The following is an 18,864-nucleotide window of genomic DNA, read 5'->3' as shown; positions in this document are numbered from 1 at the left end:
CTGGTCTAGCTAATAAAACCCTTCTGTGTTTAACCCTCTATTCTAACTTTCTGTTCCACGGTTGAAAATGGCAGTGACAAATGATGGAAGGATCTCGAGTCCCTGAATGTCTGGGCAAAGCTGAGCCTCACCCCGCAGCTCCAGCTCGGGCTGCTGGACAGTGACAAGAGGGAAAACGAATGAAAAGGTGTTAGTTATCGTGAGGCTTCTTGGTGGTTGTGCTGAGAGTGGTTTCCTTTCTTTTATAAAACTGCAACTAACCCTTGATGACTAATCAGTTCTGTTATCCAAAAAATAAACTACTTCATCATAGGCTAGCATTGGTGAGTTTTACTTAGTGGGTAAGACAGAAACTAGTGCAATTTTCATGAAGGGTGATTTTGTAATTTATATCAACAGCCTTTCTAACATTTATTGGGTTGACCAAAAAGTTTGTTTGGTTTTAAAATCCAAATGAACTTTTTGGTCAACCCAATATATTCTTTTTTTTTTTAAACTTTACAATATTGTATTGGTTTTGCCATACATCAATATGAATTCGCCACAGGTGTACACGTGTTCCCCATCCTGAACCCCCCTCCCACCTCCCTCCCCGTACCATCCCTCTGGGTCATCCCAGTGCACCAGCCCCAAGCATCCTGTATCCTGCATCAAACCTGGACTGGCGATTCGTTTCTTATATGATATTATACATGTTTCAATTCCATTCTCCCAAATCATCCCACCCTCTCCCTCTCCCACAGAGTCCAAAAGACTGTTCTATACATCTGTGTCTCTTTTGCTGTCTTGCATACAGGGTTATCGTTACCATCTTTCTAAATTCCATATATATGCCTTAGTATACTGTAACTAACTTAGTATAAGTTAGTATAGTATACTGTAACTAATTGGCTGTTTGGTCAACCCAATATATTCTTTAACTCAATAATTCAGCTTCTGGTCAGGAAATAATCAGAACTATCCATACAGGTATATACAAGAATGCTTATTATATATTGCAATAATGCCTATTACAACATTGTTTCAGCATTTAAAAGGAAATAATCTAAATGTCTAACAAAAGGGAGCCAGTTAAATGAAGTATAATAAAGCCTCAGGACTGTCATGTAATTCATATTTTTTAAAGAATATTTTATCACATAGAGAAATGACCTGGATACATGTAATGTTATTTAAGAGAAACATAATAGTATCACAGGTATTATAAACATAGATTAAAAATTGTAAGAATATTCTATATGTACATAGAAATTAAAATAAGATTTCATTTCATAGCGAAATATGCCAACTGTTATCAGAAAATATCTCCAATTATTAGAATTTTAGATGACTTGTATATTTTTCCTACTTTTCTGCAATTTTAGGTTACTTGCTATAAACATGTGTTGCTCTTATAACTTGAGAATTCTTTTCCTGAAATATAAAAGCCCTAATCAAGCTTTAGTTGATCCTGACAAATTTTTAATTTAGGGCAGGAGATACATACATACATACATACATATATATATATATATATATATATATATGTTTATTTTCAAGTCAAAGAAGTGAGAAAATCTTCCCCATCTTTTTTTGTGCCAGTGTTGAGCTGATTGGCCCAGTGTTATTTTATGCTGAGGCCAGAGCTGAGCAGTGCCATAACCTGCTGGTTGAAGGGGCTGAAATGCCTACTGGGGGCGCTACTCTGATGAAAGTGAGGCATCATCGTCTAACGCAGTTTTCAGCCATGGCTGCACAAAAGAATCCCCCAGACGCTAACTCCCTGGGCCGGGGCAGGGCCCTGGCATCTGGGTGTTTTTACAGGGTCACCAGGTTATTCCAGTGCATAGTAGGGTTGACAGCCACTGTTCCAACAGCATGGTCCTGAAACGTGAAATCAGTCCTGAATATTCATTGGAAGGACTGATGCTGAAGCTGAAACTCCAATACTTTGGCCACCTGATGCGAAGAACTGACTCACTGGAAAAGACCCTGATGCTGGGAAAGATTGAAGGCAGGAGGAGAAGGGGACGACAGAGGATGAGTGCAGGGAGCCAGTGAGAGGACCTCCACCCATGGCAAAGGTCATGAGGAAGGAGGCTCGACATAGGCAAAGGCGGGATCGAGCCTCAGGAGTCCCCCTGGAAATTCTCGAGCATCTACCCCCATAACTAGAGCCTGCCTACTTTACTACTTTGTGCTCTCACCTATACCTCTGACTTTACAGGGGGCTGTCCCCCACCACCTCTTTCGGAGAAGGAGTTAACTTAGAGCTCCAGTTAATAAAAACTCCTGGGCGTGACAAGAGTGTTTTAACCTACAAACTCCTCTGAAGGTTCTCTAGCCTGCCTGACAGGCTTGTCCGGCCACATGTGATTGCTCACAGCCTCCCAACCATGAGAGGCACGAGATGCTTTAAACCGTCTAAAAACAGGTTCCCTAGAAAAGTTAGAAAACCATTAGTATAAGTATAGTGGGCTGATTAGAAATTGTATTGGTGAAGGGTTTTTCATTTGTTGAGCCAATGTTTGTTGCTAAGACTCCACATCCCCTGACCTTACACACATTAATGAATATATAGAAGAAATAAGTATTAACCTTTGATATAAATCACATTAGACCTTAGGCTAAGTAAATTCTTTCCTTAACTAAAACCCACTACACCCTCACCCTATACGAATGTAACTTTATTTGGGTGGCATCTGTTTTAAGAATAATCACCCCTGGAGAAATAAGTGTTGACTGACCACTGTCACAAGGAGAGGGTCATAAATTGTCAGCAGGCCCCCCTGGCCAGAAGATGATGTAACACCCCTAAGACCTCTGTATACATTTGTATGAAGCACCTGACTTTAATAAAAGTCAGGACTGCTGTCCCTGCGTGACTTTTGTATAACATCTCAGTGTATAAAAACAGACTCTGGAAAATAAAGAATTGGGATCAGTTCCTCGAAAGACTGATCTCCCCATGTCTCTCTCCCTCTCATACTCTGGCTGAGTCTCCATCTGGAGCGCGAAGCCCACCATGCTTACTAATTATGCCTGGGCTTCTAAGATCCGACCGGGGAGGCCTCAGTGTCTCCTCTCCTTTGGGAGAATGGAAGGACACCTGCGGCCTATGTAAGTGGTACAAGCTTCTTGTCCTGAAGTTTTATTGGTTTCCCACGTAAACCAAGCTACTCAGCCTCTTTTCTCCACTGAATTTTCCTGCTGAGCTATCCTCATTCTATTACTCTTTATATCTCTAATTAATATCTAGTTGAAGCTATTGTATCCTGATCCTCCCCGAAGCCATCTCCCCTTCGATACCCTGGATCAGCCGGGGCTGGACCCCGGCAGATGAGATGGTTGGATGGCATCACCAACTCAATGGACGTGAGTTTGAGTAAACTCTGGCAGTTGGTGATGGACAGGGAGGCCTGGTGTGCTGCAGTCCATGGGGTTGTAAAGAGTCAGACATGATTGAGGAACTGAACTGAACTGAAACCTGGGCTGGAAAAACTAGGGCCAAGCCTGTTTCTTTGGCAATCAGTTGTGTCATCTTAAGTTAGTTGCTCAGCCTTTCAAATTCCAATTTCCTTCTCTGGAAGCCCAAAGGTCTCTATCTATTTGATCTGCCTCCCAAGGGCATTTGATACATTTTAGAAAGGACTCCATGTGTGTGGCCGCTAACCCTAGCTGGGGATGCTTTGCATTTGGGCTCCTGGGTTCATGATGGAAGCACCCTACCAGACACTGCGAAGATGGGGCCACAGGGTGGCTCCTGGGGTCCTGGGCTGAGCTCTGAACCCAGTCCCAATCCCCAGTGGCACCTTAAGCAGGTTTGCGGGGCACTTCCTAGAGGAAGATCCCAGGAAAACCAATCCTTGGCGCTGGCTCTGACACCATATGCCTAGAAAAATGGGCAACTTCCTTTGTCTCAGTTTCTACATCCAAAAAACACTATAACATGTATTGCAAAGATTAGGTGAAATAGGAAATGTGGGGTCCTGATAATGATAGAATATGGAATAAAACCAGAAATAGCAATGACAATGACAACCACATTGAGTAAATTGGCATTGATTTTATGTGTGGATCTGCTAAGTGATTTCATATATTATCTCATGTTTATCTCCCCCATTTTACATATGGGGAAACTGAACTGAAGCTGTGTAGCAAGCCCTCAAAGGTCATGTGTTAAATAGTGGGAAAGCTTCCATGTGAACTGTGGCTGCACCACAGGCTCCTGTTATTTATTTGAAATATTTTAACAAGAGTAGCATTTGAAATGGAAAACTGTGGGCATCAAATTTTCATAAGATACCAGAGTATTTGTGTGTGTGTATCTTTACATGTGGGGTGTGATGAGCAGAACACGGGGTTGGAGTTAGCTGGAGCTAAGCTTACCTTCCAGTTTTGATACCTACTGGCTGTATAATTTGGGACAAGCTACTTAACCTCTCAGGGATGTTTCCTCATCCTTAAAACAGAAAACACAATATTGCTTTTATAAAATCGATTGTAGAGATGTGAGACACCGTTTGGAACAGGAAGAGCTAACACAGATTGCACTTCTTGTGTGCCAGCTACTGTTCTAAAGCTCTATATGTACATCAAATCACTTAATTCTGATAAAAACCTTATGAGGTAGATAATACTATTAATAAAATGCATGTTTTATAGACTGGGAAATTGAGGCACAGAGAAGTTAAACAACTTGCTCAAGATTACACAGCCAGTAAGTGGTGGAGCATTTTTAACCACCAAGCTGTGAACCCTGCTGCACACACTTAGCATGCTGAAAAATAGCTAACAAGACTTAGCTACCATTATTATGCACAGCAGTGATTTTCAAACTACTGTTGTAAGTTAGCAGGACCCTTTCATTGAAAATGATCTTAATGGAAATGTGCCTATATATAATACAGTGAAGGTGGAGCTGCTTTGCTTGAAGTAAAGATGAAATCTCCTCCCTCACCTCCAGCCCCTGGTATAGCAGCCCTACATTACTTCTGGGGAAGCTGAGGTTCTGAAGAAACCAGTCTGAAAACCACCAATGCCAACTTTTCGATTCTTTTGTGTCTGTACCCTACATCCCATTTGTGGTCTTGCCCTACCCCAAGCCCAGGAAGTCAGCAGGCAGAAAACCAAAGACCAGAATATTTCCCAGGTCTCCTCTCATACTCCTGTTTTTCTCCCACACTCGTGGTGGCCGTGGCCATGCCTGACCAGCTGGGACATAACGGGCAGCTGCTAGGAGAGCTGGACGCAAGGCTCACCGGTTTTATCTGAGTTGCAGAGGATGGTTTCCTTCTCAGCTCTCACGCCAGGGCTGGGGCCATGCTTCATCCACATGGTGATGGTGAACTGGTCGGTCAGGTTCTTGGGCACAACTCCATCAGGGATCTTGGCACCCTGCCTGCCATCGAACTTGAAGATCATTTCACTGCTATCCACCAGCAGTCCTATGGTCCAGTTGGTGGCAGCACTGGGGGATGGCAAGAGGTCAATGATGCCAGAGGAGGCTCCTACAGGGGGCGGGGACAGAAAGAACAAAGGGTCATTCCTCCCAGGCCGGGTGTCCTCATGTTCTGTTTTCTGCTCTCAGGGCCACAGTGAACTAATATGCGTACTCACCCAGAGCTAAGAGCTCTGTCCTGAGCTGGGTGACTTGGGGAAAGAAGGGTTAAATGTCATTCTTGCCCAAGTTGCCCATGGCGGCTTGGGGAGGCATCGGTAACTTACAGACAAAAGTATTGCATGTGGGAAAACAGTGCAATTAACCATTATACAAGAAAAAAAGTGCTGAAGGAATTTAGAGAAACGAGATTACCCTGGGGGCTTCGAAAAGCAGGCAAGGTTCCTGGAGAAGGCCAGGGCTTGATTCCAACCGATGGATTCATTCACGCACTTATCCATGCATTAACCTGTCAGCCATTTATCGAGCACCCAGCAGATGCCAAGACCCCTCCTAGGTGCTGGCAAAGTAAAAGTGAATCAGCGCAGTCCTTGATCTGGAGGAGCTTGGTCCCCACAAATTGATGGACCCCTGGGGTGCAGTGAGACCAGGGCTGTGATGGGGAAAGTTCTAGGTCCTGACCTGGAAGAGCTCTGTCCCCACAAATTGATGGATATCTGGAATGCAGTGAGACCAGGGTTGTGATAGAGGACACACAGCCTGATTCCAAGAGGAGTGTGAATCACTCTGCACTCATCATACTTTTTTCCAATCATTTGTTTAGGCCAAATGGTACAGTGGTTGAGAACACGGGTTCTGAAGTTGGCAGAACTTAAATCTGACGCCTGGTGGTGGCCTGACTTTCTAGCCTCGTGACTGTGAGCAGAGACTTCACTTTTCTGATCCTCCACCCCCTTCTCTGCCACCAGCCCTCCCAGGTGTTGTGGGGACTGGATGAGAGACTGCATCCTGGCTTGGACAGTGTGCTTGGCGCACCATGAATGGAGCTCACTCTACATTAGCTGTAACTCTGCCGTTATTATTAGAGTTGCTATGATTTTTGCTACCACTATGATTCTAGGCTAAGGATAACCCAAGGCAGTGGGAGTGCCATAGGCAGATTTGTGTTTTAGAATAATTACACCAACAGCTTTGTGGAGGGAGGGGCTGAGTGAGCCAGAGGAGCTGACCCAGAAAGTAGGATGGCACAGCCAGGAGGGTAACTGGGCTGCCTTGGCCTTTTCACTGAAGCTCAGGTGGTGCCAGCAGTGCTCTTGGCATCCTTATGCTCTGTAGAGGAGCAGAGCTCAGCTACTCAGGGGATGAGGAAGGGGGAGGGCTTCCTAATTCCAGGGAACAAGAACCAGGGAGTCCAAGGTATGCCAAGGGCAGGGGACCAGGTGTGTGGGGCTCCTTCCTGGCACAGTACCAACCAGGTGGTCATAAATGGGTTTAATGGACAGTGGTGCCATTTGTCAGGGATCGCTGGACTTCTGAATTCTGTGTATCAGAGACTCATCTCACCTGGGGACTGCCACCACAAACATCCCCTAGAGTTGAAATGACCCTTGAAAATTCCTCAGAAAGGTGCAATATTAGAAACTAATGTACTTTGAAAATGTTTCACCCAGCCACTTTTCCCTGTAGCCTTGGAACAGATACCTATTGGTTTGCAATTGAAGGTTGGCTGCGTGAAACATTTGTAATCCTTAGAGCCAGCTGCTCTGCTTAGCTGGTGAGAAGCTCACCCTGGGAAAGGCCTCCGGGGAACTGCAGTGTCTGAGATGTAGGGGGTGGAGATTCTGGTCTCTTAATTCACAATCACCCTGTAGCTATGCTTATCAAGGGGAAATGTGGGCAGCGTTGACTGCATTATTAACAAGCATGTTTCTTAGGGATTTTGCGTGGTCGCATGCCTGACACATAGTAGGTGCTCCATTAATGTTTATAACTGCCTTTTCTTCTGTAAAGTACCTCTGTGAGATGCTTCTGGCCCCTACCCAAAACCCACCGAGCTTATTCACCCAGCCTCTAGTCCACACCCCACATCTCTCATCAATATTTAGAGGCTAAGACTTGGTGATCACAATGCAAGGGGACCAGGGTTCAATCCCTGGTCAGGGGACTAGATCCCATATACCACAACTAAACTTGCATGGCACAACTAAGACCCAGCCAAGTAAATAAATACTAAAAAAGAAATTTTACTTGTTCTCATCCATACTCCTAGAGTCTTATTTGATGTCCATTTTACTTATCCGATAAGCTAGTTCACACTAACATTTTAATGACTAGCAAAGCCTTCAGCGCTATGAACCTCCCTAGGTATTTGAAAGAAAGAAATCTACCAAGGTAGTGGTAGGTAAAAATTTGGGGGTAGTTGGAGGGTGGGACATATGTGGTTTTTGGAATAAGTTCATTTTCCTAGAATCTCCCAGAATAATGCCACCTGGTAACAGCTTCTCTGTCTCATAAGTGAGTTGGTTCGGACACCAGGATTTGTCCAGGATAACAGCTGGTGACTAGGGCTCACAATGAATGTGTGTCGTTCTTGAAATTTCAGGTGGCCAGGGAGATGCAGGCTGACCATGCAGGGCTCCTGACTTCTAGCTCAAGCCAGTGCCCCCCAGCACAATCTGGCAGGGCCCAATACAGGGATGTGTGTTCGGCCGTTACCAAGGTCAGCTTTGCCACCACACAGAGCCAGAGACTTGCACACCAGGGAACCAGGATGACATTGACATGGCTTAAAACTCCACTTCTTGAGCTTCCCTTTTGATCGAGGACCTTGCTTTTGTTAAGGAGCCAATGTTCCTGCAGAATTCACTAGTCATTTAGGTTACTGAAGGAGCTGATTGCTAATTTTCCCCAAAGCAAGGTTGGATAGAGGGAGGGAGGTTTAGAGCAAGGATGAGGTGCAGGGTGATGGAGAGAAAACAGAAAGAGAAGGTTAGGAGGAACAACTGGTTACATGTCATTTTATGTATGTGTATTTAGGGAACTTTACTTTTCATAGTTACAGACCTTTATTATTACTTTTTTTGACATTGATTTACAATGTTATGTTAGTTTCTGCTGTACAGCAAAATGATTCAGTTATCCATATGTATATATTATTTTTTATATTCTTTTCCATGGTTTATCACAAGATATTTAATGTAGTTCCCTGCGCCACACAGTAGGATCTTGCTTATCCATTCTATATGTAGTAGTTTATTTCTGCTAAACCCAGACGCCCACTCTATCCCTTCTCCACACCCTCTGCTCCTTGGCAAGTGCAAGTCTGTTTTCTATGTCTGGGAGTCTGTTTCTATTTTGTAGATAAGTTTCTTTGTGTTAGGTTCCACATATAAGTGATATCATCTGATATTTGTCCTTCTCTGTCTGACTTACTTTACTTAGTGTGACAATCTCTAGGTCGATCCATGTTCCCGCAAATGGCTATAGTGCTGTTAAGAGTATAGGGGTGCATGTATCTTTTGAATTATACTTTCAACAGACATTTATTCTCATTTCCCTTGGAACATTTTATTGGGCACTGAGTGGGTCTAGACTTAAGTACGTCAATGCTTTTTCTCAGTTATTCATCTAAGTGGTGGACATTATTATGATTCCAGTTTACAGGAAGAAATCCGAGGCTCAGCAAGCCCAGGATCACAGCCAGCGAGTGGGTGGACTTGTCATCAGAACTTGCCAGCTCCAAAGCCCACACTCCCCACCGCACCACCTCAATCAACCTGGAGGAAGATCTTATCATCTCCTGCACATTCAAAACAAAATGGAAGTATAGTGATTTACAATATTGTGTTAGTTTCAGGTGTATAGCAAAGTGATTTGGTTACACATATATATGTATGTATCTATACACTTTTTTCGATTCTTCTCCATTTTAGTTTATTACAAGATAGTGAATATAGCTCCCTTTGCTATACTGTAAAACCCTGCTGTTATCTATTTTATATATGGTAGTGTACATCTGTTAATTTCATTTTTCCCAATTATCTGCTCCCAACCTCCTGTACATTTACAGACATGGAAACTGAGGCCCAGAAAGGAGAAATGACTTGAGCAGGATCACACAGCCACACAGCTAGTTGGAGGCAGGCCCAGCTATCAGACACCTGGTGATATTCTTTCTACCATACAGCACAGTGTCCTGCCAAGCTCAGCCCAGAGCCCAGGACCCATCTCCCTGTACAGGTGGCTGTCCACAGAACGGCATGTGCCCTGGCAAGGCCACCGATGTCATCCTTGATGAGGGAAATAGCATGTCACTCTGCCCAGCCCACAGATGTTGCCTCCAGGAAAGCATGACACTGTGTTTCACTAGATGGTGCAGACTTCCACAGACTTAACTGATTATATTTCATTTTTCTAGGGGCTTCTCAGATGGCTCAGTGGTAAGGAATCCACCTGCCAATGCAAGAGGCTTGGGTTTGATCCCTGTGTCAGGAAGATCCCCTGGAGGTGGACATGGCAACCCATTCCAGTATCCTTCCTGGAGACTCCACGGACAGTGTCTAGTGGGCTATAGTCCATGGGACTGCAGAGTCAGACATGACCTAGTGACTGAGCAACAATTTCATTTTCTGGTGCACTTAAATAAAATGAGAGGGATTTCCTTTCTCCTAAAGTTCTCTCTCCTCTCCCCAAGGTATCCCATGGAAAGCAGTGGGTAAACAGGATGCATAACTTGCAAAGATAGTGTGGCATTGTCTGCATGTCAGGGTGTATTTAAGATGCAAAAGTCCCTGGGACCCACTGGGCTACTGAGAGCTCATACTAGTCTGGTGCACAGAAACTGTGGCCTGAGTGTAAGGGGCTTGTAACCAGAAATGAAGTCTGCTTTGAGGTCTCTGAACCCTATCAAGGTGGAGAAGCCTTGCAGAGCCAGCAAGTAGATAAAGACGGGTGAGTTAGGCAGATTTCAGGACACACAGTGGAGTGAGAGCCCACAAGGGGCCTGGGGGCAGGGGTCACCATCTGGGTCTTTTCTTTTTTAATATTTACTTATTTATTTGGCTGTACTGGGTCTTAGTTCTGGCACATGGGGTCTTTAGTTGTGGCACATGGGATCTAGTTCCCTGACCAGGAATCGAAGCAAGAACCCCTGCAATGGGAGCAGGGAGTCTTAGCCACTGGACCACCAGGGAAGTCCCTGGACCTCTTAACTGTAGGGTTTGTGTGCTGTTCTGGATGGCCTTGGTGAAGGCAGAGTGCCCTCAGCATTTCAAGTGGGCCTGCGGCCATGGTGACAGACGTGGAGCCTTAGTCATGCCTCCTTGTGGTCCACAATGGGATGCAGAAAGGGATGGGAGAAGTGGAAGATCTCAGGGGAGAGGAACCATTGTAATCAAGGACACAGGCCTCATTTTGTAGCACCTTCCATGATGAGCAGCATCAACTCCATATTATTTCATTACATGCTTATATTATGTCTTAGTTATGCCAGGCACTGTGGTGGGAATACAGCAATGAACCATGCAGCAATGGGCCCTACCTCTAGAGACCCAATGGAAAGTCTTTTATTTTTGGTGGGTGGAATAGTTCATTGGTAGAAACCCACTTCAGTACTCTTGCCTGGAAAATCCCATGGATGGAAGAGCCTGGAAGGCTGCAGTCCATGGGGTTGCTGAGGGTCAGACACGACTGAGCAACTTCACTTTCACTTTTCGCTTTCATGCATTGGAGAAGGAAATGGCAACCCACTCCAGTGTTCTTGCCTGGAGAATCCCAGGGACGGGGGAGCCTGGTGGGCTGCCATCTATGGGGTCGCACAGAGTCGGACACGACTGAAGTGACTTAGCAGCAGCAGCAGAGAGTCTTGGGGGAAGCCAGGGAGGCCCTCTTGACAAAGGCCATACTTGAACTGCATGAACTGCATGATGGTAGAAAGCATTCTTCTGTTCTTAACATGCTTCAATGACCCACTGATCACACTTGGCTGTGTGTGTGTCACTTGCTCTGACCAAGAAAATGTGAATGCAAATGACATGTGTCACTTTAGGGCAGAAAATTTATGAGCCAGTCCAAGGTTCACCACATATATTTTTTACATCTGCCATATTCTAGATAGAGATACATCAACAATATTCTAGATAGAGACTATTCTGTTAGCCTGGATCGTGGTGGGAAACCAACATGGAACAGAGTGACAGTCAACCCAAGAAGGACATGTGATAGGAATGGAAATTAACTTTGTTATTTTAAGCCTATAGACTTTAAGCCTATAGACTTTGGCATCATTTGTTACCACAGCCTAACTTGCCCTGTCCTGACTGATAATGTGCATAAATGACTGACATCAGTGGCTACCATAACCACTTTTCTATCTGCATACCTTCTGCATGGAGGTGGAGGACTTCTTGATGTCCTTTCCAAAGCTCACAGCCTGTTGATCCTACCATCAGATGGACTAAGTTTTTTACATGACTGTCTTCACCTTGAACTATTAAGTGGTCTTATTAACTTCTAGATAACCTCATGAATGAAAGCATTTGGACACTGAACAAATATTTGCTGAATTAAAAATAAGCAAATGAGGACTTCCCTGGTGGTCTAGTAGTTAAGAATCTGCCTGTCAGTGTAGGGCACATGGGTTTGATCCCAGGTCTGGGAAGATCACACTGCTGCGGGTCAACTAAGCCCGTGTGCTACAACCACTGAAGCCCGCATACTCTAGAGCCTGTGCTCTGCAACAAGAGAAGCCACCACAAATGAGACGCCCATGAACTGCAACTAAACAGTAGCCCCTACTTGTCACAACTATAGAAAGCCTATGCAGCAAAAAAGATACAGTGCAGTCAAAATAAGTAAGTAAATTAAATAAGCAAGAAAGCTGAACTTTCCTTTAAAAAAATGAATGAATGAATGAATAGATTCTCTATGAAAATCTCCTGTGCTCACAAGTGTATGAATTCTGAGAACAGCTCACTGTCTGATGATATGAGCTGGTCTGATGGATCCATTTCTTGATTTAACAGCAGGCTCTCACACTGCAGCCTTTCCTTCAACAGGACATGTCCTCAGAGCTCTTGACTGCACACCAGAGCAGCTGACCCCGAGTGTCATATGGGGAGATGCTGGACAGATGCCAGGAGCCTGTGGTTTCAGGAAGGAGCAGTCCTGGCCTCAGGGCTCCAAGAGACGTGTGTGTCACAAACTGCTTTGCTGCTTATTGTAATATGCAGTGACTCAGGGCCATGGAAGCAGGCCTTTTCTTAGGCTTGGGCTAACGTCAAATTGAATTTGGTCAGGAAGCCTCACTGGGGCCTCATCGTACATTTCATTCTCAAGGCAGTTGTATGACACTTCACCTTGGGAAAACCTGGGACTGAGATGGCAGAGTTCTTATCTTGACTTTCTGAATCCAGAGGAAGTTATAAGCAGCTTGTCCAGCTTCCCCCGAGGCCTGGCTTCACATACAGGAAGGTCACTGGGGGACCGTGTTAGGCTAAATTTGTTCCTGCAAGTGGAAAGGGACACAGGCGCAGGAGCTTGTATCATGTTTTACAAAGTCTCAGCGTGCAAACCTCAGGCAGCAATATGGCTTATGTCTGGTGCTCCCTTGGAAACAAAGAGGCTTTTTTCTGGTGCTTTTGCACCTGCCAGGTACTTCCTGACAGTGGCTCTGCCTGGCTGCTGTCTGATGGCTCCTTATTCAGGGATGCCATCACTGCTCCTTGTGAATGATGCTGCAGAAAGAGGAAGCAGATGGGCACTGATCAGACCTCTCTCAGAGTGGGAGACAGCCTTGCCTGGGCTACTGCACAAGGACAGTGTCACAGAAGCAATGCCAGAATTTAAAAGCACCCGGGAGCCCTCCAGCACTGCTTCTGATAGCAGAGATGGCAGGCAAATATTGACTTAAGGAAAGGGTTTGGAATGGTAAAGGAGAGAGAGGTTCTAGCAGGAAAAAAAAAAAATCATGAACAAAGGCATAGGGATGGGAATGAGCTGGGGATGGTGACAAATGGAATACTCTGGCCCAGAAGAGGCAGCACACTGGGAAGAAATGGGCTCTAACAATGGACCAGTGGGATGGTGGCAGGTCCTCGGGAGCTCGGGAGGGTGGGGAGTCATTCTAGAGTTGGGCACCCACACCTGGCTGTTTCACAGATATTTGTCATCACTGTCCCCTAAATCCACCCTTGCCTGGAATTTCTAGTTCTGGTTGGTGGCACTCTCATCCAGTTAGATGCTCACATTAGAATCTTCTAAGATTCCTTGTTTTTCACTGCTTGTAAAGGGCATTTTTACAAGAGCTGTTTGGAATACTTAGGTTGTGCTGTTTTCCCCAATCTCCTGCACTATTCTAGAAAAACCTGCCTTCCCATGGGCCCTCCTTTGAGCCTGGCAACATGATAAATGGGGCACTGTGCTACCCAAGCAGGGCATACTGCACATCCAGTTCTCAATCAATGGTTGACCCTTACCGATTTTGCCTCCTAAACCTGTCTTAGGTTCATCCCTACTGCCACTCCCCCAGTTCAGAAATCATTATCTCTTGCTTAGACTATGGCCATAACATCCTAATTGGTCTCCCTGTTACTATCCAAAGTCAATGAAGATATGTAGAATGAAACTGGGGCTTAAAGTGTCAATGAAGATATGTAGAATGAACACTGGGGCTTAAAGTGTCACGGTAGCCCTCTGGCTGGGAAACCCTGCCAGCAGCTTGTTGACAAGCCAGGGAAAATGCAAAGAAGCTTGTCTTCAGAACCTAAGGAGTCCCACTTAAGTCAGGAATCACAACCCAGGCTCCGCTTTAGAAGAGATCTGGTCTACCTTTCCCTCACAGTCTGGAGAGAGCGTGGGGCCCAAGGAAGCAGACCTAACATGGATGGGCATGTGTCTCACTCATTTGCTTCTATCTTTTCTCCTCTGTAGATTCAAGAGGCAGATTCCTGATCTGGAGGCAGGAATGGACCCCCCCCAACAGGCTTACTCGGGGTTCCCAGAAGTGCACACCAGGAAGTGTAAGTGAGGACTATACAGTCCATGGAACTCTCCAGGCCAGAATACTGGAGTGGGTAGCCTATCCCTTCTCCAGGGGATCTTCCCAATCCAGGGATCGAACCCAGGTCTCCCACATGGCAGGCAGATTCTTTCCAGCTGAGCTTGACAAAGGTCTCTCCCAGTACTAGATAAGCTTGCATCTCAGGGTAAAGTGCTTTCCTGTCTGATTGAACCTGCCTTCCTGCCAGGTGAGGCTGGCAGCCCAGAGGAGTGAGCTATATTAACAACCAGATGCAATTTTGCTCTAAAGTTTCTTCCCTTGAAAAATCCTCTCCTTCTCTCCATCTCCTGTTCTCCCCCCAGCAACATTCAGAATCAAATCACCTGTGCGTGCCCTTGGGCTCATCTGATCTTTAACAAGTTGACTCCATCATCTCCTAACCTGGAGGAGTTGAGGAAATGACTGTAACCTGCGGTGGCGTGGGGTTGAGCTGACTTATAATTCAGGTGCACAGGGAGCAAGATGGGATATTCATTCGAAATGAGATGTTGGCGGAGACGGCTTCTCTGTGCGTGGAGTAAAGAGCACCGGAGGCAGCTTTCTCAGTACTGCGGGCTGCTGATGGGCATTTTTACAAGAGCTGTTTGGAATACTTAGGCTGTGCTGTTTTCCCCAATCTCCTGCATCATTCTGGAAAAACCTGCCTTCCCATGGGCCCTCCTTCCAGCCTGGCAACATGATAAATGGGGCACTGTGCTACCCAAGCAGGGCATACTGCACATCCAGTTCTCAAATTGTCACTTGGTCCTTGGGCAAGAGCTGCGTGCATGAAGCTGTGAGTGTGTGCCTGTGTATGTACCTGTGTTTTCATTGTGTGATGTGTGTACCTGTGTGTTGTGGATGTATGTACCTCTGTGTGCGCGTGTGTGTACTTGTGTGCACTGTGCACCTAAGTGTGCATGTGTGTGTGCCTGTGCCTACTTTGTGTGCCCGTGTGCATCTGTGTGTGAATGTGTGTGTCCTTCTGTGCATGTGTGTACCTTGTGTGCATGTGTGCACTTTGTGTGCCTGTGTGTACCTTGTGTGCACCTTGTGTGTGTGTGCACATAAGTGTGTGTGCATGTGTGTGTCAGTGGTGAGGGAGGAAAACTTTTGCAAAGACAGCAGTGGAGGGGCCCCCAGTGGAGGGGTGCAGGCTGTGTTCAGGAAGGCACATCTTCCGTCGGTGATGGAGTTACCCCCAAGTACAGGCCCCGTCTTAAGACTAAGCTCTTTCTGAGCTGCCCACAGTCCGGCTGGAGAGGCTGTGTGAGGGCCTGAATAGTCTCGGAGAGAACAAGAAAGAAATGAAATATACATGGTGGGGAGGAAAGAGGCCCATCAACACACCCACGGTCTGGTTTACCAAGCACATGGGACCGTTCCCGCCGTACTGTGTCTTATTCTGCACTTGACTTGAGAGATTTACATTCCAGCTCCAGAGGCCTGGCCCAGCGTCACAGATCCAGAGCCAAAGAGCCCTTCCCTCCCATAGACCTACTTTCAAAGCCTGCCTCTGTCACTCCCTGTGTGACCTTAAACATAATTTTTCCTCTCTGGGCGTCTAATTGTCCATGTTTAAAACTGGATGAATGAGACCCTCCTCAGTGTGAATTAGGGTAGGGCATGTGAAGCACACTGGAGAAGAGAATGGCAACCACTCCAGATTTCTTACCTGGAGAATCACATGGACAGAGGAGCCTGGTGGGCTATAGTCCATAGGGTCGCAAAGAGTCGGACAAGACTGGATGACTAACAAACACACGCGTGAGGTGCACACAGCAGGTGCTCAATAAAGCTAAGCTTCCTCGGGTAGAACCTGCATCACCCTGGCTCCCAGTTCCGGCCTGCTTCCTTCTTGGGGCACCATGTCTCAGCACACTGACAGCCGGCCCTCTGTCCCCTACACTTGGATCCTTCACATTCCCCATCTTTCCTCCCAGCCTAGCTCTTCTCCAGCGTGGCCATCCAGGCCTGGCTTCATCAGCATGTGACCTGAACAGTCACACGGGGCCCCCAGCTTGGTTTCATGCTTTGCTGTTTCTGCCTTAAAATTCTTCATAATTTTGGAACAAAGGTCAAGCACTTTCATTTGCAGTAAGCCCTCGTGTGCCATAGCTGGTTCCGGAGGAGGAGACCCGCCTCTCCCTGAGAGGCTGGCACCACCCTTCACACTGGCCCCTGGGAAGGCACTTCTCTGAAATCAACACAGTACAAGGGAACCGTGTTCCTTCAGGTCCCAACTAGGTGCTCTTCCACTCCTGGTGCTGTGTCTACATGTGTGTGCCTGTGTGTGTACACAGGAACATAATGTCCCTATGTTATTGATGAAGAATAGAGGCTTTGTCGCAGCACTTGCCCACAGCCTTAGAGTTGGTACATGGTGGGGTCTGATCAGGTGTGGTTGGTGCTGAAAGCTGAGCTTTCCAACCCTTTAACCCAGGGGTCCCCAACCTCTGGGATCTAGTGCCTGATGATCGGGGGTGGGGCTGATGTAATAATAATAGAATAAAGTGCACAGTTAATGTAATGCGCTTGAATCCTCCTGAAACCAACCCCACCTCTGGTCCGTGGAAAAATTGTCTTCCATGAATCTAAAAAGGCATGATACAAATGAAGTTACTGACAAAACAGGAAGAGGTTCACAGCCTTAGAGAACAAACTTATGGTTGCCAGGGGGGAAGAAAGGGGAAAAGGGATAGTTAGAGAGTTTGGGATGGATATGTACACACTGCTGTATTTACAATGGATAACCAAGAAGGCCTACTGTATAGCACAGGGAACTCTGCTCAATGTTACGTGGCAGCCAGGATGGGCGGGGAGTTTGGAGGAGAAGGGATATGTGTATGTGTATGGTTGAGTCCCTTTGCTGTCCACCAGAAACTATCAAACATTGCTTGTTAATCAGCTGTGTGTAGTTGCTTTAGTCGTGTCTGAATCTTTGCAACCCTGTGGACCACAGCCCACCAGGCTTCTGTCCATGGGATTTTCCAGGCAAGAATACTGGAGTGACTTGCCACACCCTCCTCCAGGGGATCTTTCTGACCCAAAGACCAAACCCCCATCGCTTAGGTATCCTGCATTGGCAGGTGGGTTCTTTACCACTAGCACCACCTGGAAAGCCTGTTAATTGGCTATGCCCCAATACAAAAGTGGAGAAGGCAATGGCACCCCACTCCAGTACTCTTGCCTGGAAAATCCCATGGACGGAGGAGCCTGGTAGGCTGCAGTCCATGAGGTCACTAAGAGTTGAACATGACTGAGCGACTTCACTTTCACTTTTCACTTTCATGCACTGGAGAAGGAAATGGCAACCCACTCCAGTGCTCTTGCCTGGAGAATCCCAGGGATGAGGGAGCCTGGTAGGCTGTTGTCTATGGGGTTGGACAGAGTCAGACATGACTGAAGCGACAGCAGCAGCAATACAAAATTAAAAACTTAAAAAAACTGTCTTTCATGAAACCGGTCCCTAGTGCCAAAAGGTTGGGCATTGCTGATTTAACCATAATAAGTAAACTTAATATTCATCCAGGGGTCACATGTACCAGTGCAGTGGGGAGCGGCTGATTCTTTCATAATATAGTAAGATACGCTTTGTATATATTGTTTAAAACAATGAATTAAAAAATAACCCCCAAACAGGGAAGCCTACCACATAATTTCTGAAGGGACTTCTCAGAGTAGGTCTCCCGGTCACAGCCCTTCCCAATGTAGTTGGTCTGCAGCTCCGTGGTGATCTGGATGGAGGACACGGCCCCATCGCACGTCTCCAGGTGGATGCTGGGGAACAGGGGCATGCTCCCTGAGCCAGGCTGGTACTCAATCCTCTTGGTCCAGTCTGAGTAAACAAGGAAAGAGTGACCGTCAGTCAGGTGCAGACAGTTCTGCTGTAACATGTGCTTTGAAAATGTACATTTGTTCCAACACAATTGGTACCTTTGGAGAAGGAAATGGCAACCTACTTCGGTCTTCTTGCGTGGAGAATCCCATGGACAAAGGATAGGCCTAGCAGGCTATAGTCCATGGGTTCGCAAGAGTCAGGCAGACTTAGCGACTAAACCACCACAATCGATATATTAGGAAATGATTCGAGGATAACGGGGATTTCACATTTACTTATGCAAGATTTTGTCCCCAAGAAACACTAGATGAATTCAGAAATCCACGACTGGCTGAGCTAAGCCACATAGGAAGGCACAAAACAGGCCCACGTACAGACCTCAAAACATCTACCAGCTACTCCACTCGCCATGTGTAATGAGCCACACCTGCCTGCAATGCAGTTACAGCTTTCTATGTCATTCAGAAAACCCTCTTCACAATAATGCATCAGCTTCAACCCTTCCTATATCCACCACCACAAGCAAACCTCCGGTCTCTTCAAGGCAAGGTACCGTATGTACTGTAGTACTTATATATTTCTTAATCATTTAACCTGTGTAAAACT

The 18,864-nt window shown here is 46.1% G+C and overlaps 1 protein-coding gene across 2 annotated transcripts in view; it reads right to left on the bottom strand.

Moving 5' to 3' along the window:
• Positions 1 to 18,864, bottom strand: part of CLSTN2 (calsyntenin 2) — a 729,802-nt gene that overhangs the window by 104,205 nt on the left and 606,733 nt on the right. For both annotated transcript variants that reach the window (XM_086316698.1, XM_086316709.1), the window contains exons 6-7: positions 18,070 to 18,255; positions 5,241 to 5,489 (exon numbers count right to left, since the gene is read on the bottom strand). In XM_086316698.1, the coding sequence (XP_086172824.1) occupies positions 5,241 to 5,489; positions 18,070 to 18,255 (435 nt within the window). The remainder of the gene's footprint in view (positions 1 to 5,240; positions 5,490 to 18,069; positions 18,256 to 18,864) is intronic.

The sequence above is a fragment of the Bos grunniens genome, chromosome 1, assembly GCF_055505025.1.
Source record: "Bos grunniens cultivar Pamir isolate PY7600 chromosome 1, Bosgru_T2T1.0, whole genome shotgun sequence".
Classification (NCBI taxonomy): Eukaryota; Metazoa; Chordata; class Mammalia; order Artiodactyla; family Bovidae; genus Bos; species Bos grunniens.
The sequence above is the reverse complement of the archived record's forward strand: the minus strand, read 5'-3'. Positions and strand labels throughout refer to the sequence as shown.